The sequence below is a fragment of the Euleptes europaea genome, chromosome 1 (genome assembly GCF_029931775.1).
Source record: "Euleptes europaea isolate rEulEur1 chromosome 1, rEulEur1.hap1, whole genome shotgun sequence".
Classification (NCBI taxonomy): Eukaryota; Metazoa; Chordata; class Lepidosauria; order Squamata; family Sphaerodactylidae; genus Euleptes; species Euleptes europaea.
This window is the reverse complement of record NC_079312.1, coordinates 128,426,762-128,452,060: the sequence shown is the minus strand read 5'-3', so window position 1 is coordinate 128,452,060 and position 25,299 is coordinate 128,426,762. Positions and strand designations below refer to the sequence as shown.

At 46.0% G+C, this 25,299-nt stretch overlaps 1 protein-coding gene across 1 annotated transcript in view; it reads left to right on the top strand.

The window, feature by feature from the left end:
* The first annotated feature begins 12,086 nt into the window (after positions 1-12,086).
* Positions 12,087-25,299, top strand: part of NUP85 (nucleoporin 85) — a 29,899-nt gene continuing 16,686 nt past the window's right edge. The window contains exons 1-8 of the mRNA XM_056857602.1: positions 12,087-12,154; positions 16,603-16,696; positions 17,123-17,285; positions 18,290-18,360; positions 19,752-19,795; positions 20,279-20,348; positions 21,258-21,379; positions 24,693-24,827. Coding sequence (XP_056713580.1) covers positions 12,122-12,154; positions 16,603-16,696; positions 17,123-17,285; positions 18,290-18,360; positions 19,752-19,795; positions 20,279-20,348; positions 21,258-21,379; positions 24,693-24,827 — 732 coding nt within the window. The 5' untranslated portion in view covers positions 12,087-12,121. The remainder of the gene's footprint in view (positions 12,155-16,602; positions 16,697-17,122; positions 17,286-18,289; positions 18,361-19,751; positions 19,796-20,278; positions 20,349-21,257; positions 21,380-24,692; positions 24,828-25,299) is intronic.

The window sequence follows — 25,299 nt, the reverse complement described above, 5'->3', positions numbered from 1 at the left end:
GCCGCGGGCCGCGAGAACGCGCGGCGCCGTTACATAACGCGAGGGAGGATGGCGGGAGGGAGGGCGCTGGGGTGTGCGTGCGCGCGCCCGGGGAGCCGTCCGCGCCCCTGCCCTACGTGCGCGCTCCCCGTTGGGCGCAGCGAGCTCTGCTCGTGAAGAGGGTATTGTCTTTTCAAAATGGCCGCCGGGTCTGTAGGCCTGCTGAAGTGGTCATTTAGCAAATTGGCCCGGGCAAGCGGTTTAATTTAGTGTTGGTATCTACTTTCCTTTGGCTCATATACAGCATCTCTCCCTTCTTTTTCATTGCGTAAATTAATTATGGATCCACATTCACATAAAGATGGATTCACAGTCTAGCTGTATCTGAAGAAGTGAGCTGTGGCTCACGAAAGCTCCTACACCCTGCCAGAAAATATTTTTTGTTAGTCTTTAAGGTGCTACTGGACTCTCGCTCTTTCCTACTAAATTAATTTAGTTTGTGCACAAACCCTAGTTATTGCCCCTTTCTGCTTTCGTGGGCAAGCATTCTCCTCTTGTGTCCATGTTATCTAGCTCGCCCCCTTTCCCCCCAGATAATAATTATGGTCATGTATTAGTACTACTAAGATTTTCTCCTTGAACCAGCTAGTTTGTAATTCACTAAAGTAGGGATGCCAGCCTGCAGATGGGACCTGAAGATTCCCCCGGAAGTACAGCTCGTTGTAGGGATGCCAGCCTTCAGGTGGGACCTCGAAATCCCTGGAATTACGGCTCCTTTCCAAAGTACAGAAATCAGTTCCCCTGGAGAACATGGATACTTTGGAAGGTGGACTTTATGGCATTGCACCGCACTGTGGTCCTTGTCCTCCCACTGTGGTCCCTCCATCTGCAAATCTCCAGGAGTTTCCCAACCTGGATCTGGCAACCTACCCACCCCCCATCCCCTGCTGGTAGTTAGGAGGGACCTGGCCACCCTAGCTCACCTCCAGACTACAAAGATCATTTCCCCTGGAGAAAAATGATGTTTTGGAGGGTTGGCTCTGTTGAGGTCCCTGTCCTCCCCAGGTTCCATCCCCAAATTTCCAGGAGTTTCCCAACCTGGATCTGGCAATCCTATGCTAAACTCAGTGGCATTTCCTCATAAAACAAGAAAAACTCTCTTCTCTCTATTACTTCTAAACTGCCCTTTACTTTCCCTTCTGTATGCTGTAGTTGAAACTGCATAGCCAAGGCAGAATGGTTGTGTTGAAGGGATCACCACCTGATGGTGGTCAGAGACAAAAATTAAAAAGGCACGTGGAAACTAAGGCATTCCTTGTGAATTAGTGACCTCTGCCAATAAAGGGTCAGATAAGAAAACGATAACGAATATGAATGTAAATAATCAGAATTTATTGTTTCAAATCTAGTCCTGTTAATATAAAACATTGATTAAACAAGCCCAGAATATCCTCTTACCCTTTAACAGAATGAGAAAGAAAAATCCATATATAATTTCTGAACTTTTCTTCAGCACTGTTTATTGTATACATTTCTCATTTTACTGCATTGTTTTCTAATTTGCAATCCAATTTTATGACAATGTTTATTATAGGTTTTCTGCTATTCCTATTGCATTACTAAATTTTGTAATCTGCCTCGAATCTCAGCAAGAAAGGCAGACTATAAAGTGAATAAATAAATAAAATTATAGCACATGAGACGGTCATTATAGTTATACCTATCTGTTAGTTACATAATACAAAAATACTTGTTCTCCTCATCAAATTTTTGGAGCTGGGCATTCCAACTTTGCCAGCATTCATTGATTATTTTAAGGCTCACCTTGGGTGTTTGAAAAGCTAAAATGTATGCTGTGATAAAGCACAGTGCTTATGTTCTAAGAGAAATTTGCATATTCTCCAACATATGGTTATGTGTGCCTCACTTCTCCAAGCAATGAGGCGTTCCAGGGACATTTCTTACCTCAGTTTGGAGAAGGCAGTGCAGGTGGAGGCATACAAGCACTCCTACAGGGCAGCAGATCCACTACACCACATCAGATCCTCAGAGAGATCCTGCACCCCCCAAAGTGCTTCCTCCAGTGAGAGCAGTGGTTCTCCACTTCTCTTTCTTTGCCCTTTCCAGCATCAAAAGTAGATTGGGAATTTTTCACGTAAAGCTGTCTTCTTGGGGTGGGGGCAGGGGGGGCGATAAGCACTTGAGCCAGTGTTGCATAGGAATTAGAGTGTCAGATTAAGAACTGGGAGACCCAAGTTCATATCTCCACTTGGCCATGAAGCATTTTAAATTTTTTAATGATTTATTCTTTCGATCTATAGCCCACCCCCTGCCCCAGCGGGGCACAGGGCAGTTAACAACAAATATAAAGGACAGCAGTTTAAAACATTCCATCCTTAAATTATGTAAATTTAGATTTACCCAATAAATCATCTAATAACCTTAAATCTTCCAATGGCGCAGATGCTACCACATTTTAAAAACTATCTCTCCCGGTATTAGATAGTAAAAATGGGAGAGCATTTGGTGGTAGAAGCCAGCCATAATAAAACTGGGGGGTGGGGGAAGACCCCAGATGGAAACCAGTAAGCTGGTGGCATGGGAAACATGATGTACACAGCCCAACAAGGCACATTTATATTCCCTTTGTCACTTAAAACAGATGGAGACACAGAGATCTGAGGGCAAGCCACAACAACATATAGAAAGAAAACAGCTTTGTCATGAATGTGAAACAAAACCGAAGGGGGTAACTGCTTCTATGATTTGATATGAACCAGCTCCAACCTGGATGGCCCAGGCTAGCCCAATCTCATCAGATCTCAGAAGCAAAGCAGGGTTGGCCCTGGTTAGTATTTGGATAGGAGACCATCAAGGAATTGCAGCGTCACTATGCAAAGGAAGGTAATGGCAAACCATTTCTGTTCGTCTCTTGTCTTGAAAACCCTGCGGTGTCACTGTAAATCAGCTGCAACTTGACAGCAGTTTCCACAGGCACAATTTTGCCCTGATGCGGATGTGTGTGTGTGTGTGTGTGTGTGTGTAAAGTGCCATCAAGTCACAGCCGACTTTTGGCGACCCCTTTTTGGGGTTTTCATGGCAAGAGACTAAGAGGTGGCTTGCCAGTGCCTTCCTCTGCACAGCAACCCTGGTATTCCTTGGTGGTCTCCCATCCAAATACTAACCAGGGCTGACCCTGCTTAGCTTCTGAGATCTGACGAGATCAGGCTAGCCTGGGCCATCCAGGTCAGGGCCCTGATGCGGATAGCCTTGGCTATCCCAATGTCATCAGATAATGTCTGTGAAGTAGGGTTAGCCCTGGTTAGTATTTGGGTGGGAGACCACCAAGGAACACCATGGGCGCTACTCAGAAGCAGGCAAAGGCAAAGCACCTCTGAATGTCTCTTGCCTCGAAAACCCTATGGGGTCACCATAAGTTGGTTGCGATTTGATGGCCAAAAAAAAAAAAAAACCTCCTCCCTGTGTCCCACCTTTGGGGATATCTTTGCAGGTCATTTTCAGTGTTCAAAGGAATCCTGTGGTTCCTCATAAACTTATTGAGTGTTCCTTGATAAGAACAGTAATGGCATACAAGCTTTCCTGAAAAGCAGCTTGCCTACTACATCTTCCCTTGTATTGTGCAATCACAAGAGAATATCAGATGTTCTTTAGTTGCACTCTCAGTTTACTTGCAGCAGTGGTGAGGCCCAGGAGGAATTTTCAGTATCCTACATTGACTGGTGGCTTTTCCGCATGTTTTTTTTTTGTTGTTGGTTCTGGCTCCATATATGCTTTGGTTTATCCTCTGATTTCTGCACACTTTTCATGCTTTTAGTTTTTGCTTGGGGGGAGTTGTCCCCCTCCATTTCCCCCCATTTCTTTTGAGACCACTTTTACCCCAACTTTTTTTCTGGAAGCTGATTGTGAGTAGCCTTTTTCCTCATGTGTCATGTTTCTGTCAGTTTTCTTTGTCCCGCTCACTCCCACCCATCTCCAGCACACTTTTTAATTATTGGACTGTTGTCATCTTCAAACTATAAATAACATGAATAATAAATAGTAAAATATCGCTAAATCAATATAAGCTTGCACAAAAAACAACAAAGGGTGTGTGTGCCACCAATGATGACAGCAGCCTCCTTTGAAAATCTTGATTATTTGAGGCACGTGCAGAAGAAAATTGTGAATCTTCAAGCCATCCAACACTTCCCTACCGTGACACTTGGAGGTGAGGCCTTGGGAGCTTCCTCGGCCTCAGACCAGTCTGAGGGAGAGTTTGAACTGTCCTCTCCCTCAGTGGAGGCCAGGGTGCTGGCAACCTGTGGCTCTCTCCTCCTTGGTCTTGGCTCCTTCTGGCCTTATATCTTGGCCAGGCCATCAAGGCTCCGCTCAGTGCCTGCCCCATTTCCATCTACCCCGAGTCTATAAAGGGGCCTGTGCTGGGAGGCTTCCCTCAGCTCCCCGGGGTTCCTCTCTGCATTGGTTGTTGGCTGCTGGGCTCTGCGCTGCCCTGCCCTCGCCCTTCTGACCATTAGCTGTTTGGTGGTGGGCGGGCAGTTGCTCCTGGCGGGCTGGCAAGTATCCTTCTGTTGGCCGACCTTCTTCTCCAATCTCTCATCGTGTCTGAGGCAGAAGCATGGTCTGGGTCGGGACTAGCAGCGGTAGGGTTGCCTATAACGATAGGAGAGCTCTGCTGCTGGAGTGCACCTGTGGTGGCAGCGGGGTCCCTTGGACAGTCCGGGTGTTTTGTTGGGGCCCGAGGTAAGTTGGGTGCTGGAAGGAGACCTGAGACAGCGGAGTTGTTTCCCATCTCGGGACACACACACACACACACACACACACCCCTTAGTGATGTCTGCTCTGCATCTTCCGTGTGTTCAAAGATCCGGGACATGTAATCGGCAGTGAAATGTTGGACCCCCAGCTGATGTTGCACTGTGAAATTGAAGGGTAGCAGTGACACGTACCTCTGCAAGACCCAAGGATTATGGTCCTTCATTCTATGCAACCACTGGAGTGGGAGTGGGGCGTGATTGGTCACGAGAACGAAGGGATTGTTCACCAGATAATACTGAAGAGAGCCTATAGCCCATTTCACCGCTAAGGCTTCTTTTTGTACTGTAGCATAGTTACATTCTGGAGGATGTAAATTCCAGCTCAAGAACATGATTGGGTGCTCTTGCCCCTCTATGTCCTGGGTCAACACAGCCCCTAGCCCTGAGGCCGATGTGTCCATGTGAACCAAAAAGAGTTCAGGGAAGTCTGGGTTCTAAAGACCGGGCCTTGAGAAAGTACCCCTTGAAGATCTAACAATGCCTGGACCTGTGCTTCCGTCCATTGAGTCTGGTTTGGCTGGGTCTTCCATAAACAGTCAGAGGGTAGGTTCAACTTGCAAAATGGGGAATGAATTTACTATAGTATCCCCCAGCCTGAGAAACTGTCAGAGCTGTTTCTTGGTGTGGGGTGAAGGAGCACCTTCGAGGGTTGTGACCTTTTCCGGTAGGGGTCGCAGTTGCCCGTGGCTCACGATGTATCCTAATTATCGAAGCTCTCGGAAACTCAGGTGGCTTTTGGCAGGATTAGCCTTCAGCCCCCTGCGTCCAGTGCCTTAAGGACATTCTTTAAATGTTGTAAGTGGGTCTCCCAATCGAGACTAAAGATGACAATGTCATCTATGTAGGCCAAACTGTAACCATAACACTGGGCCAGTACCTGATCTTCCAACCGCTGGAATGTGGCGGCAGCCCCATGCAGTGCAAAGGGCATGACCCGAAATTGGTACAGACCAGTAGGGGTGGCAAATACAGTCTTTTCTTTATCTTCGGGAGAGCCAGCGTGGTGTAGTGGTTAAGAGCAGTGGACTCTAATCTGAAGAACCGAGTTTGATTCCCCACATCTCCACATGAGTGATGGATGCTAATCTGGTGAACCGGGTTGGTTTCCATACTCCTTCACATGAAGCCAGCTGGTGACTTGGGCTAGTCACAGCTCTCCTAGAGCACTCTCAGCTTCACCTACCTCACAGGGTGTCTATTGTGGGGAGGGGAAAGGAAGGCAATTGTAAGCAGGTTTGAGGCTCCTTAAAGGTAGAGAAAATCAGGGTATAAAAACCAACTCTACAAATGAGAGCCAGTGTGATGTAGTGGTTAAGAGTAGTTGTTTGGAGCTTGTGGGTTTCCCTTACAGCACATAAAATGGGGTCTAGGTACATATACCATTGACTGGATCAGGCCCCTGCCAATATCCTAAGCATGTTTTTTAAGGTGTGGTTGAACAGCTCTACCAACCCATTGGTTTGGGGTGTGAGCAACCAACGACTACCTGTCGAATCCCTAGCGTTTGACATAACTGTCAGGTAACGATGACCATGAAGGATGTACCCTGGTCTGTTAGAGCCTCACTCGGCAAGCGCACATGGGAGGAAAAAAAACGCCCAACAGACCCCCGGTGTGTGCATGGTCCTAAGGGGAAGCACCTCTGGATAATGGGTAGCATTGTCGAGTATGACTAGTATATACTGAACCCTCCGCGGTGTTCTGGGTAAAAGCCCCACAAAATCCATTGCAATGCTCTTGAATGGTAATTGGCAAGGGACTCAAGGGTGCTTTTGCCAGGGCCCTGTCGTCCCATCCCCCCCACTGACACTGAGGGCACGAACGGCAAAACTGCTTCACATCCTGTGACACTGCTGCCCAGAAAAACCTAACTAGGATACGGGCTAACGAGTTCTTTACCCACTAATGCCCTGCCCAAGGATGATCATGGCTGAACTCCAAAATTTGGGCTCTATAAGCGTGTGGGATCAACAGTTGCCTGACCTCTTTCTCCTTCTCCAAGGCTACCTGATACCATCTTCCCTGTTCCTGAACTATGAAGGGCCACTGGGTAGCCCTCCTCCCAACTTGTACCTGCCCATCTCTCACTGCTACCATTTCTCTCATGGCTCTTAATGAGGGGTCTTGCTCTTGTGACAGTTGGAAGGCAGTGTCTCTTCCCCAGTCTCCGATGAAAAACCTGGGGTTTGCAGTGGGTCCTCGGGAGGGGCCTGGTTGCTTGTCATCACTGGGTTCGATGAGAAGCATTGGATTCCCTTTTGGCCTCCCCGGAGTCTGGCTGATTTCCGCTAGCATTGCCCAAAAACGGGCATCACGGCCAATTAGGACTGAGTAGGGCAAGGTGTGGACCCTTGCAACATCCAAATTATAAAGCTGTCCGCCCCATTCCGCTGAAACCCGTAACACCAGATACTTCACTTGGCAGTGAAAGCATGCTACTGTGGCGGTCCAGACAACTGGCAGCCTTGGGGGCAAGAGATGGGTAAATGCCATGGATATTGAGGACACGCTACCATCCAAGGCCGAGACCTGGAGTTAGATGGTTAAGACCAAAGGGCTGGGCCGGTCCCCTGGGGGTCTGACCTGCATTACCTCCTCTCACCCTAGGTCACACTCCATGAATGGGCATTTATAACGGAAGTGCCTCCACTGCCCACAGGTGCAACAGGGGCCCACTGCTAGGTCTTCCTTGCTGGGGCCCGGGTCCTTCACACCTGCCTTAGAACTCTCTCCCGTAGGAGGCGGTCCCCCCCGAGGGCCTTCCAGTGGTATCCAATGTGGCCGAGGGCCTCCTAACAGCGGCACCTGGGGCAGTGGCCTGGCTCAGCCTCCTCGATTGGGTCCATCCCCGAAGCAAGGTTGAATATCCCCCCAAGGACCCTCCTTTGGGGGTTCCCGTGCCTCGATCGTGACTACATTTTCCAACAGGGTCATGGCATCTCCAAAGAGCTGAGGTTTTTTGCAAAGAATCCAGGCTCGAGGCTTGTGAGGAACCACTTGCACTAGTTGCACCAGGACTATGCAGTCGACAATGGCTTTATTCTCTGGGACTTTCGGTTGTAGCCATTGGTAAGCCACATCCCTTAGTGCTGTCACAAAGGCCCGCGGAGGGTCTTCCTTATGGCAGGTCATTGGTCTGAATTTCTGTAAACAAGTCTCATCACAAATGGTATATCTTTCCAAAATAGCGGTTTTGTGTTGGTCATAACTAGCGCTCTCTTCCTTTGGAAGGACTTTGAGAGTGGCCTGGGCTGGACCGGTTGCTGGGTGCTGGTAGTTAAGACCTTCAGCAACCCGTGGCTCTCCTCCCTAGCCTTGGCTCCTTCTGGCCTTATATCTTGGCCAGGCCAGCAAGGCTCTGCCCAGTGCCCGCCATGTCTTCGCCTACCCCAATTCTATAAAGGGTCCTGTGCTGGGAGGCTTCCCTCAGCTCCCCGGGGTTCCCCTCTGCATTGGTTGTCAGCTGCTGGGCTCTGCGCCGCCCTGCCCACTGCCAAACAGCCGAGAGTCGGAAGGGTGGGGCAGTTGCTCCCGGCGAGCCAGCTAGCGTCCTTCTGTTAGCTGACCTCCTCCTGCAATCTCTTGTGACGTCGAAAGCAGGAGCGTGGTCCAGGTCGGGCCTAGCAGTGGCAGGGTTACCTATAACAACAGGAGAGCTTGGCTGCTGGAGAGCACCTGCAGTGGCGGCGGGTCCCACAGCCAGTCCAGGGTAAGTTGGGTGCTGTGGAGGAGACCTGAGATGATGGGATTATTTCCCATCTCGGGACAAAAATAAACTGACTCCACATTATGGAAATGCAGTGGGAGGGCAGATGTGAGGAAGAACCATGCCCAAACCGATTCCAGTGTTTGCAGATCGACTGCCAAGAAAATCATGAGTAAGTTGAGTGTGCGAAAAAGCCCTGTGTGCCTAAAACATGCAATAGATTGTTCTGCAACAAGAGGATCAATGGCAGTTAAAAGAGGAGTTCCTTAGAAGATCAAAAGCGGGTTCCCTGAATCTTTGCAAAAAAGTTTATAAACTAAATTTATTCTGCTCACAGCACCTGCGAGTTGAGTATTGCAAATGCAGAAGCCAGCATGGTGTGATTAGAGTGTTTGACTAGGATGTAGAAATGTGTTCATTTCCTCCTAATCACTGAAACTGAGGTGATACTGCACCATCATGTCCAAGCCATTGATCAATATTTTTAATCACCTCTGTCTACCCAAAATCAGCTGCAAGTCTAAGTAAAGTGGTGGCATTTTATAAGTTCCTCATTATATAATTAACATACAAAAATATAACATCAGGCTACCACAAATAAACACATTCTTCAACATACCTCGAATGTGGGGACCATATCACTCTATTACCATCTGAACCTAGCAACCATATCACTCCTGTTTTGTTCCATCTACACTGGTTCCCAATTTGCTTCTGGACTCAATTCAGGGTGTTGGTATTGTTCTTTAAAGGCCTATATGTCTTGGGGCTAGAGTAAAGGACTGCCTACTCCCATATGAAACTATCCCATCACCTTTGGAGGCCCTGCATTGGGTGCCCCTGCCATCTGAGGCCAGATGGGTGGCAATCTGGGAAATGGTCTAAGTCACAGTGCCAGAACTTTGGAACTCCCTCCCCAGGGAAATATGTCTGTCTCCCAGTGGGGGAGAATGTTTTGTTTGGTGTTCCTTCACTAATTCTTATTAGCTGTGTCTATGTTTATAAGAGTTTATATATGTTACTTGTTTTAAATATTTTATATATATATTTGTATTTAAACTCTGTTATAATATTTGAGATGTTCACCATACTGAGGACCCTGAGTTGGCACTAGCCATTCTATGAGTAATTAGGTACTTTCACATACCAAGACTTAAAGACACAGATATAGGACAAGTCTGTCTTAAAGTTGTTGTTTTTACTGTAATCCTAAAAACACTTTGCACTGATTTGGATAGTGCACACTAGCCCAATCTCATCAGATCTCAGAAGCTAAGCAGGGTCAGCCCTGGTCACTATTTGGATGGGAGACTGCCAAGAAATACCAGGGTCACAACATAGCGGCAGGCAATGGCAAACCACCTATAAGCATCTCTTGCCTGAAACCCCTACGGCAGATTGTTACAAGGACCAGATATGACATAAATGTCACTTGGCCGGGCCAGGCCATGCCTCACCAGCCCAGATTGGGGGGTGGGGGTGGCTGGCTTGCAGGCCGGATAAGAGCTCTCAGGGGGCTGTATAAGGCCCTCAGATCTTATGTTTGACACCTCTGCTCAATGGGGTTGCAAAAAAAGATGGCAAAAAAAGAACACTTTGGTGGGATAAAATGGGGTTTACTTTTGAGTGAGCATGTTTAGGGTGGCTTGCAATGTGAGGATACTATTTTATATGCTTAGTGTAGTGTAAGTGACCAAATGAAGGTGGAGTCCAATGGAATTTACCTCCAAGTAAGTGTGCATAAGATTCCTGCATTCATTTTTTTTACATTAAAATTATTATTACTGCTTCTAATATCTTTACAATCCTAATGAAAATTACACCTTTCTCAGGTCATTGACTGTGTTTAGGATTATTGACTGAAAAGTGTCTTATTTATATATGACCCAACCACATATAGAAAACATGTGAGATTTGTGTCTGAGCAAAGATTTTTAATTTAGGATTTTCAGGTCCAAAGCCTCTCTGCCACACCAGATTACTGATGATGCACCTCTGATGAGCGATTTCAGTGAGCCTCTATATAGTTATGTTTATATTAGCAAAAGATAAAGATTAAATTCTTCCAGATCAAATCTGTTTTATATCCATCACCATCTTTGTTTTAAAAAATCCACTAGCTGTTTCCCATCCTTTCTTACATCCCTACCCCCTAGTCTCCAGACCATGTCACTCTTATCACACATTTCTGGCTCCTGGAGGATCTGGGGCAGAGCCCAACATTTATTTTGCTGTCAAGTCACAGCTAAGTTTTGACGACCCTAGTGGGGTTTTCAAGACAAATAGTCTAACATAAATGGTTGCTATTGCCTGTCTCCCTGCCATGCCCCTGGCATTCCTTGGAGGTCTCCCATCCAAAAACCAGCCAGGGGTCAGGGCTGAGAGTGTGTGACTGGCCCAAGGTCACCCAGCAAGTGACCTATGGCGCGAGTGGGGATTTGAACCTGGTTTCCCCAGGTCCTAGTCCTGTAATGCCCCGATATAAGGGCTGGTTTAGAACACTCTGTATTCATACGCACACACATGGAAGCTTTGGGAAGTTTGCATCCAGGAGCCATGAACCAACAAATCATGCTCTCTGTGCCTGGTACGGCCTTTCACCAGTAGAGAGCTCTGAATTACCTTCATCCTTAGGAATGTGTTTTCTAGTTACTAAGATCACAAGACCTTGAACTTGCTTAGAGACAGCCTTCGGCCAATGTTTATAGGTTATGCTACTTCACTCTAAAGTAGACACTGAATGTGCATTGGTGCTTTTGTGTATCAATCTGCTTGTCAGCAGCCATGGGCCTGCCCCATGCGAATGCATAAATGATACTGACTTTCCTTTGTTTCTCGGGCGAGTAACTCTGCATCTTATTTGTGGGTTCTTTCACCCCCAGGGTCTCTGTTTAGCTAAATAAGGAACTGTTCCTTTAACCTCCTCCTCGTTGTCTTCATTGGACTCTATAAGACTACAAGGCATTTCAGTCCGACACTTTAACCACTACACTATGCTGGCTCTATTCACCAAACAAATATAGATGAGGGGGGGGGGGACGACAACTACCTTCTTTTTCTGACCATCTACCTAAAAAGCTACAAAACAAAACAAAAACCTCACGAGGCGACCCGCAATCTTTGCAAGCAGCATCCTCTCCGGCTGGTTCCGCCCACCATCCCACTGCTGGGCGGGGAAAAGAAACCGCCCCGCCGCCCACGCGCTCTCCCGCCCTGTCAAGCGAGTCCATTTCACAGGGGGCCTCCCTTAGACTGCGTCGAGGTGCCCCACGGAGTGCCTGTCTCCACGGCACCTCCCGAACGCGAGCCCTTCCCCACGCTACTCACTTCCGTTCGCCGCCTTTGACAGACGTTGAACCAGAGGCAAGCAGCGCTGCTCGGATTGGATACGTCTGAAGAAAAGGGTTTCGAAACGGTGCAGGCAGTGCGGAAAGACAGCCCCCCCCCAAGACGGGAGCAGAGCCTGTCTCTCCGTAAGGGCGGAGGGTCCTTCTCGGAGTGCGCGCGAGGCTGTGCGGGAGGCTCGGCGATTGGCTGGGGAGGTTCAGGCTCGGCGAGGCGGAAGGAGGGAGCCGCGGGAGTTCTGCTCGGGCTGAGCAGCATGGAGGAGCTGGACGTGGAACCGCCGCTCACTGTATGTCGCTCTTCTCTGGGCCAGACATTGGCGGCGTTGAGGGGAGTGGCGGCTAGCAGAGAGCCGTGGAGACGAAATACACGGGGAGGGCTGGGAGCGGGGAGCTGGGCCCAAGGGCAGGGCTGCAAGGTTGAAAAGGTTCGTTTGTGTTATGCCACGCGACCGCACGCGGGCAAGGAAATGCGGCACGATGCTGGACTGGGCAGGGCGACCTCTTGCTTCCGCACAGCGCCTTTAACGGAGGCGGCGTTAGTTAAATTGTGGGACTCCCTGCCCAAGGGTATGGGGATGGCTGCCAACTTGGAAGGCTTTAAGAGGGGAGTGGGCATGGTCACGGAGAAAGGGGCTATTCATGGCTACTAGTCAGAATGGAGCCCTGACCTGGATGGCCCAGGCTAGCCTGATCTCGTCAGATCTCAGAAGCTAAGCTGAGTCAGCCCTGGTTAGTATTTGGATGGGAGACCACCAAGGAATGCCAGGGTTGCTGTGCAGAGGAAGGCACTGGCAAACCACCTCTGTTAGTCTCTTGCCGTGAAAACCCCAAAACAGGTTCGCCATAGGTTGGCTGCTACTTGAAGGCACTTTACACACACACAGTCAGAATGGATACTAGTCACCTGTTCTCTCCAGTATCAGAGGAGCATGCCTATTGTATTAGGTGCTGTGGAACACAGGCAGGATGGTGCTGCTGCGGTTGTCTTGTGGGCTTCCTAGAGGCACCTGGTTGGCCACTGTGTGAACAGGCTGCTGGACTTGATGGACCGTGGTCTGATCCAGCAGGGCCTTTCTTATGTTCTTATGGTAGTGAAAGATGTGAGATTTTGAGTTAGGCAGAACTGTGCCTCAGAGTGGATATAGGAAGCAAAAGCAAAACAACTGTTTCTGGAAGTAGAAATGGATGATAAGTCTTGTTTCAAGATAATATAAGTCTAGGTCAGGGGTCGGCAAACTCATTAGTCAAAAGAGCCAGATATCAACAGTACAACGATTGAGATTTCTTTTGAAAGCCAAATTTCTTAAACTATATAGGTAGGTACACTGTTTATTAACTTAATAAACTTTAATTAAAGTTTTAAGTCTTAATTAAACTATAGGTACACTGAATAAAACTTGATATCATACTTAATAATGATCCCTGCCATTTCCCCCTCCCCGTCCGGAGTCCTCGACTGGAGTCTTCGTCGCCATAAAAACCTATTGGTAGACCTGGCCTCCGGCTGAGTCCCATTGGGAGGCCAGGTCTACCCATTGGCTTTCTTGGCAGTACACCTGGCCTCTGGAGGCCCATAGAAGCCAATGGGTAGACCTGGCCTCTGAAGGGGGACTTTTCCCCCTACTCGGAGTACAGGTCTACCGACAAGAAAGCCAGTGGGTAGACATGGCCTCTGAGGAGGGAAAAAGTAAGTAAAGCATCCATAAAATTAAATCATGACAATGACTGACAAACACTGTACATTTGTCCCATCTGCATTCTCAAAATTCTGCAGGGGGGCTTATTGTTGAGTTGTGCATCTGAGTGGCAAATCCAAGTCAAAACCTCCCATTCATAAATGGCCAATAAGCTCCATGCAGAGTTTTGAGAATCTGGATGGGGAAAATGTGCATCTGTGTGGCAAATCCAAGACCTCCTCCTCGCCGCCGCCTGGGGTCCTTCCTACCTTCCCTCGAGACCTGACCCAGGACTGCCCCGGGGGGACACTGATGGGCCCCGCGCCCCACTTACCTCCAAGCCCGGGGAACAGGTGGTGCGGCGGGAGCACGGTGTGGATGGAGCCAAGCCGCGATGCTGGGCCGAGCAGGGAGGGGCGAGTGACGGGCCCCCCGAAAGCCATCGCCGACAGGAGGGCGGGCCGGAAAGGCATTCTCCTGGCCAGCATGCCGGGGCTGAGAGGCGAGGCCAGGAGCGACCCGGGGCAGGGTAACACCCCAGCGGGCCGGAGCACAGATGCCGACGGCTCCAGCACCAGGCGGCCCTTACAACAAGGGAGAGGGGAGCCAAAGCGGGGCAGCCTAGAGGAGGCCCCGGGGGGAGGTAGCTCTCGGGCCGGCCGGCGGGAAGACGGGCCCGGACGGACACCAGACGGCCCCCCGACCAGACCACCCACCGGAGAGGAAAGGGGCTGGAAACCGGGAGGGCCCTTGGAAGTTCGGGGAAGGTGGAAGGGGCGGGAAGCGCTTCAAACCCCCGCCAGCCAGCTGGGTGGGACTGGAAAGAGCCGCACTCAAGGGTTCAAAGAGCCGCATGCGGCTCGGGAGCTGCGCTTTTGCGACCCGTGGTCTAGGTTAACGTGAGGCATTTCTATACTGCTGTGCGGAGGATTGGTGGAGTTCTGACTGAACATAAAAACTGCAGGATATGGTAGTGCTAAACTGTAATAAAACCAACAGGTTTCTTATAACAATACAAATTTACAGAAAGCCTAAGAATCTGTATGAAAAATTCTTGGAGAACTGGTCTTCTCTCCGCCCCCCTCCCCATCTTCTTCAGTAGTGTCAGCTAAATGTCATTCAATGAGAGCAGTAGTGATGGAAAATTGAGAGGGGGGGACTGACTGTCTTAGCCCTCCCCACTGGTGGTGACAGGTGGTGGTTTTCTTTTGCTGCAGAAGTGATGAAAAATGGGCTGTTATTGGTTTAGGATTGAACCTTGGTGCAGTAGGCCTCAGTTTAGAGGAAAGGACTATTGGCTATGAACGTATGAAAGCAAACTCCCATGTACTACCTGGGCAGTCGCTGTCTTAAGTTTTACCCTCCCCCCATTTAAATAGCTGTCGTAGTTCTCTATGCCACAGTGATACTGTGACTACAAGTACATTTTGTTAGATAGTTAAGGTTGCATATATAAATATGACATCCAAACGTTAAATTTTGGTTCTCAGTTATAAATGCTTGAATCAAGAAGAAGGAACATTGCTCATTATTCTATTGATCAGTTTTATATTTAAGATTCAAGTTATTTATTATTCTATGTGTGTTATTTATAGTCTGCCTTTTTTTTTTAAACCAAGACTCATGATTGGTTACACAGTGTAGGTCAAATACAACAGGATGAAACATCTGATAAACAAAGCAGTAAGATTTGGATTGAAGAAATCTGAAAATGGAGCTGAAACCAAACTGAGCCAAAGCATAAGCATTAACATGACACATTAAATGATCCAGAAATTAAATTGTAGGATCATACTTACATGAACAGACAGTACATACTATACACAGGATAGTGTATAGTCCATAGTCCCTGTTTCTTCAGCAAAGCATCTTTCTGAAACACATGGAGCAGCCTTATGCTGAATCAGACAATTAGTCCATCAAGTCAGTATTGTCTACTCAAACTGGCAGTGTCTCTTCATGTTCTCAGGCAGATATATTTCACGTTACCTACCACCTGATTCTTTTAGCAGGAGACGCCAGAGACTGAACCAGAGACCTTCTGCATACCAAGCAGGTGCTCTGTCATGAAAACATTTTGCCAGACAGGCCATTCCATAAGGTGGGGGCCACAACAGAGAATGTACAAGTATGGGCAGTTGTTGATTTTTCCCATTTGCAGGGTGGCACCTGCAGGAGGCCCTGCTCTGATGAGCAAAGTTGTCATGGTGGAACAAGGGGGGGATGCGGTCACACAGATATGAGGGATGAATTGAGCTTGGTAACTGATGGGCAGTTAATGGAGGGACTATTTAAGGGGATTATATACATGTTTGTTATTACTTGTTTCTATGATGTGTTGGGATTGTTAAATTGTTTATTTATATTGTGATCTCATAGTATTTTACTGGATTTTATTATATTAACGTTGTTAGCCCCCCTGAGCCCGGCCTTGGCCGGTGATTGAAGGCGGGTTAAAAAATCTAAATAAATAAATAAAATGCTCCGCCTAGCTTCTGATAATAACTTAGCCACGGCATTCTGCACCAGCTGGAGTTAGCAAGTTGACTTTGAGAGGAGATCTATATTGAGTGCATTACAGTAGTCTACTCTTGATGTTACTGTAGTGTGAATCTAGGTGGCCAGATTGGTTGTGTCAAGGGAGGGGGCCCTCTTCCAGACCAGAATGAGTTGGAAGAAAATGTTGCAGCTGCATTATCAGTGCATACAGGATAATGGTTTTTCAGTTTTCTGGGGGAATGGAATGAAGGTGGAAACATGTTGCTCTGCAAAACCTGTGTGGCAGTCTCATATAGAAAGCCCTTTAAAAAAACAGTAAGTAGCTTTCTTGCTCCACTAGCAATCTGACAGTAACAACAGGAGATATATGGCCCAGTGCTTGGCAGATGGAGAAAGGCATAGAGAAGATTTTATGATTTTATGGAGAAGGAATGGTTTTATTTACTTATTCCAGATTTTGTAATGAATCCTGGTCTCATTTAAATTTATTACAAAGTGTACTTAAAAGCTAAACCCCTTTAAGTAGTATTCCTATGTTTGCTCTTCAATTTGTCATACAGCTGATTCCAGAACTGAACTCTGAGCAGAAGCAGTTACGTTTTGAGTGGGGACCTGTGGAGATGCTGGTGTGTGAAACATTGTATGGAACAACAGGTTAGCAATGTTTGTCATGAATATGCATTTTTGATGAATTCGTGCTAGTGAGTAGACCAAAGTAAGATAGCAAATTAATGTACTATTAAGCTCTTGTGGGTCTGAATTCTTTGTGAAGGTTGCGTTCATTTTTTCTGCCCTGGACTTCAAAGCACATGGGTACATGTAAAAACTCTTGTACAGCTTTTTTTACTTCAAGGGTCTGTATGTTTTCATGATCCTAGATTGTTAAGATCCAATTAAATCTAGAACTTGTTGGGGTTTTGTTATTTCTGGATGTCGTTAGTATCCTAATTCAGATTAGTTACAGTAAGAGTATAAAATAATGGAGGTTGTTTTGGTTGGGTTTTGTCAATTGCATATCACTTTTCATATTAAGTGTAACAGGGTAATTTTATATTAAAACTTCCCTTTGGTTTGTTTCAGAGCAGAAAGAGAAAAGGCCAGGCTGCCCTTTCGTTTATGTTGTTCGCAAAGATCAAGATGTATACTCCCACACGTTGCGGAAACTTTTCAATGAATCGCACGGGATCTTTGTTGGGCTGCAGAAGGATGAGAAAGAAAAGGTTGGAAAGTCAAGGACAACACAGTAAGTGATCTGAAGGGTCTTAACAATGTGAAAGTATCCAGACACCATCCAAAATCTATAATAATTTGTTAATTAAAACAGTAGCTTACAAATGTAATGCCAGATCATGGTTTAGCGTTATTTGCACCCTACTCCCTCAACTTCCATCCTCCTCTTTTGTTATTTCACCCTACTCCCTCAACTTCCGTCCCTTCCACCCTCCCTTTCTCTTTTGAGACCAACCATACTTTGTTGTTGCATCCAAACTGGCAAACCACCTTCAGATCCTGGTTTGGAGAGCAAACACAAACCATTTTACAGTTTAGCTGTAATAACAAAATTTTATTTGCTTCAAATTGGTGAGTAAAGGAATCATAGAAGGGGAGGAGAGTGTGTGTAAGAATGAGGCCCACTCATGTTATGCCAGCAATGGTTTGGTGCTGCATATGAATGAAACCAGTAGGGAATTTATTTGATCCAGATATTTTCTTTTTATTTGCCTTAGCCTCTTATGTTTCTGAAACTTTTTTTCATATAAAATAGGATTGAAATATACCTATAATGCTTGTGTCAACTGAAAGGAAGATACTTCTATCTATGCATGTGGGGCTTTTTTTGCAAGGAATATTATAAAATCTCTATTACATATAAACCCTATTTTGAAATACCGTCCCCTATAAAATAAGTAATGCTAATAAACTGTGGAGCAAGGCACATTAGAAAATATTGTTTGGATGCTACATAACAGTTGCCCCAAGGAAATACTGAAAAATCCTTTCTTAACTACTATATTCAAAATATGAGGAAACTTAGTTGTATTATTGTAAACATAATTTATATAAATGGATGGACTGATGGCTGCTTTTTCATATGCATTATCATATTCAGTGGTGTTGAGTTTTGTTTGCTTGAAACTGTTAACTTAAAGTTGTTGATTGTATATTTGTGTTTGATGTAACCTGTGCAAAATCTGTATTATAGATTAATTAAAAAACTTTATAAACATTTTATTTTACTTTTGACAGATTGGTTCGAGTCAGCAAGAGCTACCGTTCAGTCATAAGAGCCTGTATGGAAGATTCACACCAGATGGCTGGTAAGTTACCTCATTTACGTGAAAGAAATATCCCCCCCCACGTACGCTGTCAAGAAAAAAAGAGTGGGTCATCTTTGATTCACATACGAGTTACAGTTAAGTAAAGTAACAAACATTTGTATGTAATGTTTGTATGGGGATAATTTTACATTCAGGATTGTCTTCCTTTCAGGTAAATACAATATTCTACACTAGTAATGTGAAACAGGCAGGGCTTATTTCTATAACAGAATATTTTAAGGGCAACCTGAATGGTTCTGTAATTGAATAGTCTTCCACGGTCTTGCTTCTGCACGTCAATTCAATTTGTAAATAAGAACATAAGAAGAGCCCTGCTGGATCAGGCCAGTGGTCCATCTAGTCCAGTAATCTGTTTCACACAGTGACCAACCAGTTACTATGGAGGGCCAAGAAGAAGAAGAGCTGGTTTTTATATGCCAACTTTCTCGACCACTTAAGGAAGAATCAAACCGGCTTACAGTCACCTTCCCTTCCCCACAAAGACACCCTGTGAGGTCGGTGGGGCTGAGAGAGTGTGACTAGGCCAAGGTCACCCAGCTGGCTTCGTGTGTAGGAGCGGGGAAACAAATCCAGTTCACCAGATTAGCCTCCGCCGCTCATGTGGAGGAGTGGGGAATTAAACCCGGTTCTCCAGATCAGAGTCCACTGCTCCAAACCACCGCTCAGTGCCTCCTGGCACTGGTATTTAGAAGTTTACTATCTCTGAATATGGAAGTTCCCTTTAGTCACTATGGGTTAATCCAAATACTATGGATTAAGATCTATTTTGGGGATTACATCATAAATAAGGCTCCTAACACGCTGATGATTGCACAGATAGTGGGCAGGGCATAGTGTAAGGAAATAAATTGCTAAGTAGCTAAATATACTGAAGAATGTTCAAGTCTCTTTACAATGAGAGAGATGGACACGTTGGTGGATCTGGTCTGAACAAGTTCTTTCTCACGGGTGTGTCGACAGGGCTTTTTAAACTATATACCCCAGTCTTGGGAACCAAGTCTTTTTCTCCTCGTTTCTGGACTTGCAGAGATCTATTGAAGCTGTATTATACTGGAGGACACTGGTGATAAAACTGACCTTTCCCGCCCCTAAATCTTATTCTTACTGAGTCATTTTTTTAAAAAAAATGCTGATTGCTGGTTTTATTGCTTCTAAAAGTGTGTTTTTATTGCTTCTAAAAGTGTGTTTTTATTGCTTCAACGATCTGCTTTTACTGCTAAGGTTTTAGTCTTTTGCTTTGTTTAATTTATTCTGAAAATTTAATTTGTATCCTTCCTTGAGGGCTAGCGAAAGTGGTATAAACCCTTTAAACAAATACATAAAATCAGCTTGGGAAAAGGAGGAAGTCTTAACTTCTTTGTCTTTTGTAGTTTCGGCGCGCGACCCAGTAATGAGAACGCAGCACAGTACCCAGGTAACTTAAATATATTGTTGTGAACTGTCACCACTGAGAATAAACTTTTACGAGCATCTACCGCAAAGATCTCTCCTTCCCCCCCCCCCCAACATGGGTATGGTACTGTTAGCTTGTTTTGGAGGTCCTTGCTGCACTTTAAATGGCCAACCTCTCCAAGCCGGAGTAGGGGTAGTGAGTGTCCATCCCATCATGCTCAGTTTCACACGCACCAGAGGAGGCCAGGACATTACCGTGGCAACCACAGTGAGTTCATTCATTGATGCCAGCTGTATGTTTGCCTTGTCCTTGGATCTGAAACCTGAATCCAAATAATATAATGTATGGCAGAGACACTAACTTATTTTAGTAGCATCTTATTTCTGCACATAAAAACATGCATGAGTAACGTTTGATTGTTTGACTGCTGATCCTTGTGTTATGGCTCCAAGCTGAAAGTGTCAAAACGATTGTTGGCCTTTAATTGGTGTACGTCTCTCTTAGGTCTCCATTCTGTCTGCTATGGAGTTGATCTGGAATCTCTGTGAGATCATGTTTATTGAAGCAGCACCAGGTGAAGATTGTAGTATAATGTAGATGGAAAGGCATACGTTTGTGTAGCATGTTTATTTTTCAGAATTGCTTATGCTGCATTTAGCTGTTGGATATTTCTATAAAAACGGTACTAGGAAGGGTTTTCAAAAGCATGATCTCCATTTGTTGCCTCTTGCTACCTTGAACGAGGAATACACTGTGCCTCTTATACTGCATCCTGATCCTGGCTTATTATTTCCCTTCAATGCTGACCATCTCTTCTATTGTACAGAGTTTGTTGCTCAATGGTTGTGGAGAGTTAAAAAAATAAATTTCTTCTCAGCTTGAGTTTCATGCAAACTAAAGTATAATAAGTAGTCAAGTATGTAAGAATAATATCTACAGAGAATTTGGTGTTCTCTGCTTGCGTGGGTTGAATTCTCTGGTGCTTCATAACTAGTGTTCCCACATGGGTGTAAGGCTGCTGTTCACAAAATTAATTTTTGACACAAATATTGTGGGAAATTATGTATGCCACTGCACATCATGAGCATGTGTGTGTGGAATCAAATTGGTAGTGGTATATCCAGCAAGTTAGTCATACATGCACTTATGTATGACTGTGCATGAGGGGTGCATGCCTGTTCTATGTGAAATTATATCTGTTTAGGAAATTAATCGTGTGTATGAAGCAGAGGTTAGCAAACATGAATTGGAATTAGAGTGGTATCCTCCAAGGATAGAGCTAAGGCAAGAGACAATGCTTGTTCATATCCTAGAACTAGATCAAAAGGCAGAGACATAGGTTGTAAGACTGATAATTGCTTTAAGAGAAGCAGAATATAATCAGCCCTGTTATTTGCATCTCTTCTTCCCCCACTCCATAATAGTTGTAGAGCTAAAATTTTCCAGATCTCACAGATTATGAGAATATATAACCTTTTTTCAGCTGGTCCCCTCCTCCTTCACCTTCTTGACTGGGTTCGTCTTCATGTGTGTGATGTAGACAACATGGTCTGTGAAGTTTTGAAGAGTGAAAGTCCAGCAAAACATGAAAACTTTTGGAATGCAGTGAGTGAAGAATTATCTTGTCCAAGGAAGCATATGTGCTTGCTGTCTGATTTTATTTGTTGAAAAGATGAAGCTGGAGCCAGAATAAAGTACTGCTATGAAAGCTCTTTCCTAAAGAAGTAAGATCCGTGCAGTTTAAATCTCCCTAAGGAAGGAAAGCTCTACTGTGGTTGTACCATCTGTGAGAGTCTGAAGAAGAAATTCTGTATTCCAGGTGTTTTTTTTTGCTAGTGAATGAATGCAAGGGTTAATCCTCCAGCAAACTAGCTTCTAGCTTTGTGCAGTATGTCACTGGATAAATTTGAGAAGGGAAGTGGTAATTATCCCATGTGTTCGCAGTTATGTACTATTACACTAACTATTATATCAAGAATAATTCAGAAGAATATCGGCATTCAAAATAGCAGGGAAATTTTCCATCAGTGGGGGGCGGAGCTTGGAGGTGCTCATGATTGACACTCACAAGACAGATGAACACAGTGGAAGATCCCAAAGCTTACTAGGCTAGCCTCTCTACTTAGCATATAGCTTTATTTCTTTTTATTTTACTTCATTTATACCGCACTTTTCTCCATATTGTGAATAGGGCTGTTGAATTTAAAAAAATTCGGTATAGTTCGGATTCGGCCAAATTCAGCCCGTTTAGATTCGGGATATGCCGAAGTCCGAACTCCCCCACTTCGGATCCGTTCAATTCGGCGGGAATTCAAAGTTCGGAAACAAATTCGGCCGAATAAAGCCATTAAAAACACAATTGCACCTTTCCGCGGCTCTGGGGGGGGCATTTTTGGGGTTAGAGGTCCCAAACTTTCAGCAGAGCTTCAAAGGACGTTTATTGAAAGACTCCTTAAGTTTTGTAAAGATTGGGTCAGGGGGGGCTAAGATATGGGCCCTGAAAGGGGTCCCCCCCACCCTTAATGTGCATCTCTCAGCAGAGCTTGCCGCCCACGCACAAAGCTCCCAGCCCTGACAACAGCTGAGACGTTTGCAAAGCAACTGCAAAACAACTGCAAAACAACACAACCTTGTTAAACAACACCTTTGCAACACACAACTGAAACCTCCCCCCTCAAACCAGGGAGCAAGAGACTCGAGGGGGAACACACACCCCAGGCAGAACCGACGAAAGCCCCCTTTGGCTTCCCCCCCCCACCCACAGAAACTGCTCCCTCCCCACACACACACAGACTCTGCTTTCCCCCCACACACACACACATACACAGGAGAAAAATTATAGATTAAAGCCCCCAAAGGGGTCTTACTGTGGCTGTCTTCTGTTCCATCAAGAGGGGCTGAAGAGGACTTGTAATCCAAGATGATTCCAATTAGGCACGGGAGGTTTTGCTCTGGAGAAGATGCACAGGATCGGCTGATCCATTCATCCCAATAGGGAAAAGGGGAAAGGGGAAAGCCCATATCTCGGGACCCCCTGACCCAATGTTCACAAAACTTGGGCGGTATCTTAAGAACACTGGTCTGAAACTCCGCTCAAAGTTTGGGATCTGCACCCCCAAAAATGCGCCCCCTGCAGCCATGGAAAGAGAAAAGGGGGGAGGCGATATTTCTGCCCCCACTGAACCTATCTTTACAAAACTTGGGTAGTATCTTAAGAATAAGTGTCTGAAGCTATGCTAAAAGTTTGGGGGCTATATCCCCAAAAAAGCGCCCCCTGCAGCCACATAAATGGAAAAAGGGGGGGGAAGGGGGAGAGCCCATATCTCGAGACCCCCTGACCCAATGTTTACAAAACTTGGGGGGTATCTTAAGAACACTGGTCTGAAACTCCGCTCAAAGTTTGGGGTCTGTACCCCCAAAAATGCGCCCCCTGCAGCCATGGAAAGAAAAAGGGGGGAGCCCATATCTCGGGACCCCCTGACCCAATGTTTACAAAACTTGGGGGGTATCTTAAGAAGCTTCATCTGAAGCTCCAGTGAAAGTTTTGTGTCTGTACCCCAAAAAATACACCCCCTGCAGCCACAGAAAGGAGCGAATGTGCACAAGCACCCCCCCACACACACACACACGAGGATTTCGCTCTCTCTCTCTCTCTCCCTGGCCGGGCCGCACATCAGCTGATTCCTCCAGTACTCAATCCTGACTGATTGGCCAGAAGAAGACCCAGCTTGGCCACCGATTGGCCGGGGGAGGAGAATGCTGCTTACTGACGGTTATGCTGCTTACTGACGGCCGAATTTGCCGAATTTATTCGCGAACTCCCGAACTCGCTGAATTCGGGCCCCCCGGTTGCCCGCCAGTTTTGAGTTCGGTTCCTCCCGAACTAAAAACCACCGAATCAGGGGAAATTCGGCTGATTTTCAGTTCGGGCCGAACCGAATCAACAGCCCTAATTGTGAATCCAGATTGGCGTACAACATTCTCCCCTTCTCCATGTTATCTTTGCATCAATCCTGTGAGGTAGCTTAGGCTGAGAGTATGTGACTGGCCCAAGATTACACAGAAATCTTCATGGTAGAATGGGGACTCAAACCTGGACCTCCCATAACCTAGTCTGACACTCAGGAGGGTCAGCAAATAACTAACCAGTCAACTTTAGAACCCCTTCCTTTTGGGTAGGTTCTGACTAGGATGTTATGGAACATTGTGGGCATATCTTGATACCTCTGCCTGTTACAGTCTTATATCTGATCTCGGAGCTGCTTCCCCATGTCATGCAGATCTTGTCACTGGTCCCAAACAACCAGGTACCAGCTTCTGCTGTGTTTTTTTCATCTAACAAAAACATGGATTCGAGCTTTTTAAAAAATTACTCCTTTTGCACTATAATGGCCAAGATGATAACTTCCACAAGCAAGATATTCAGTGAAGCCACTGGTAACTATAGTTACAACAGCAACCATTGTCAACTGCACCAAGTAGTAACATCCTAAGCGGTTTTTTTAGCAGAGAGGAAGGAGGCCTTTGAGTTATTTACATCAATGCAGTTCTGTTTGCCTAGTAGGACTGATTAGCCCTCCTTTTCCCAAAATTAGTTTTTCACTTATCTATTGCAACAGATCTGTGCTATTGTATGACGCAAGTTTATCCTTGTCATGCTGTCACAGTGCTCCTTGAAATAAAATAACGCCTTGGATTCCAACCAGCGCCCTGTTGGTGCAAAGCACCCACACTCATAGACCACTACCCCCTCCCCCACACAGGGGCAGATAATGCTGTAGCTACCTTGACATAAGCTACTGTGTGCCTGGGTGCAACAATATATACGTAGGACTGAGCACTGGTATTAATGTGTAGGTCATTTCTCAGGTTCAGTTCTATATTCTGCTACAATCCATTTTGAATTTTTCTCCCCCAGATAACTATCTTTGTGCTTCAAGGACGAATGGACGAGGCTCGGCAACTGCTCTCTAAGGAAGCCAGTGCCAGTCCTGCTTCAGTGAGCATGTGCAAAATTATGGATGAGCTGATGAAGAAGATGCCTATCCTCAGTGTACGCAGTCGGTAGATTTCTCTTCTAGTTCTGCTGAGGAACTTTTTTCAGTGGGCTGTTCACAGAGGTGGTATTTCTAGTCTTCGTCGCCCCGCCCCCCCGTTGTGCGAGATCATACAGTCATTTTTGTTTTGGTAACAGTTGCTTGTATATCTCTAATAAACAGGTTTGATATACAGCTTGAGGGAGATTGTTTTGATATTTGGCTGTGTTGCAAACCCCCATATTTGACAGCAAGGTTTAGTAATGTAAATTGTACAAATGTGTACAAAAGCATTCATCACCATCCATTGTCCTGGATGTTTCATTTTGGAGTTCCCACCCATGCCCTTAAAAAATGTTATGCTATTTCTGACCTCTGTGTATCAGCTTCCCCTCCCCCCCCCATTTCAAGGCAAGTTGTTCCAAATGCTGCACTGAGGACCTTAGAGACCCTTCTTGTCAAAGGAAAAAACTTGCATGCTTATATATT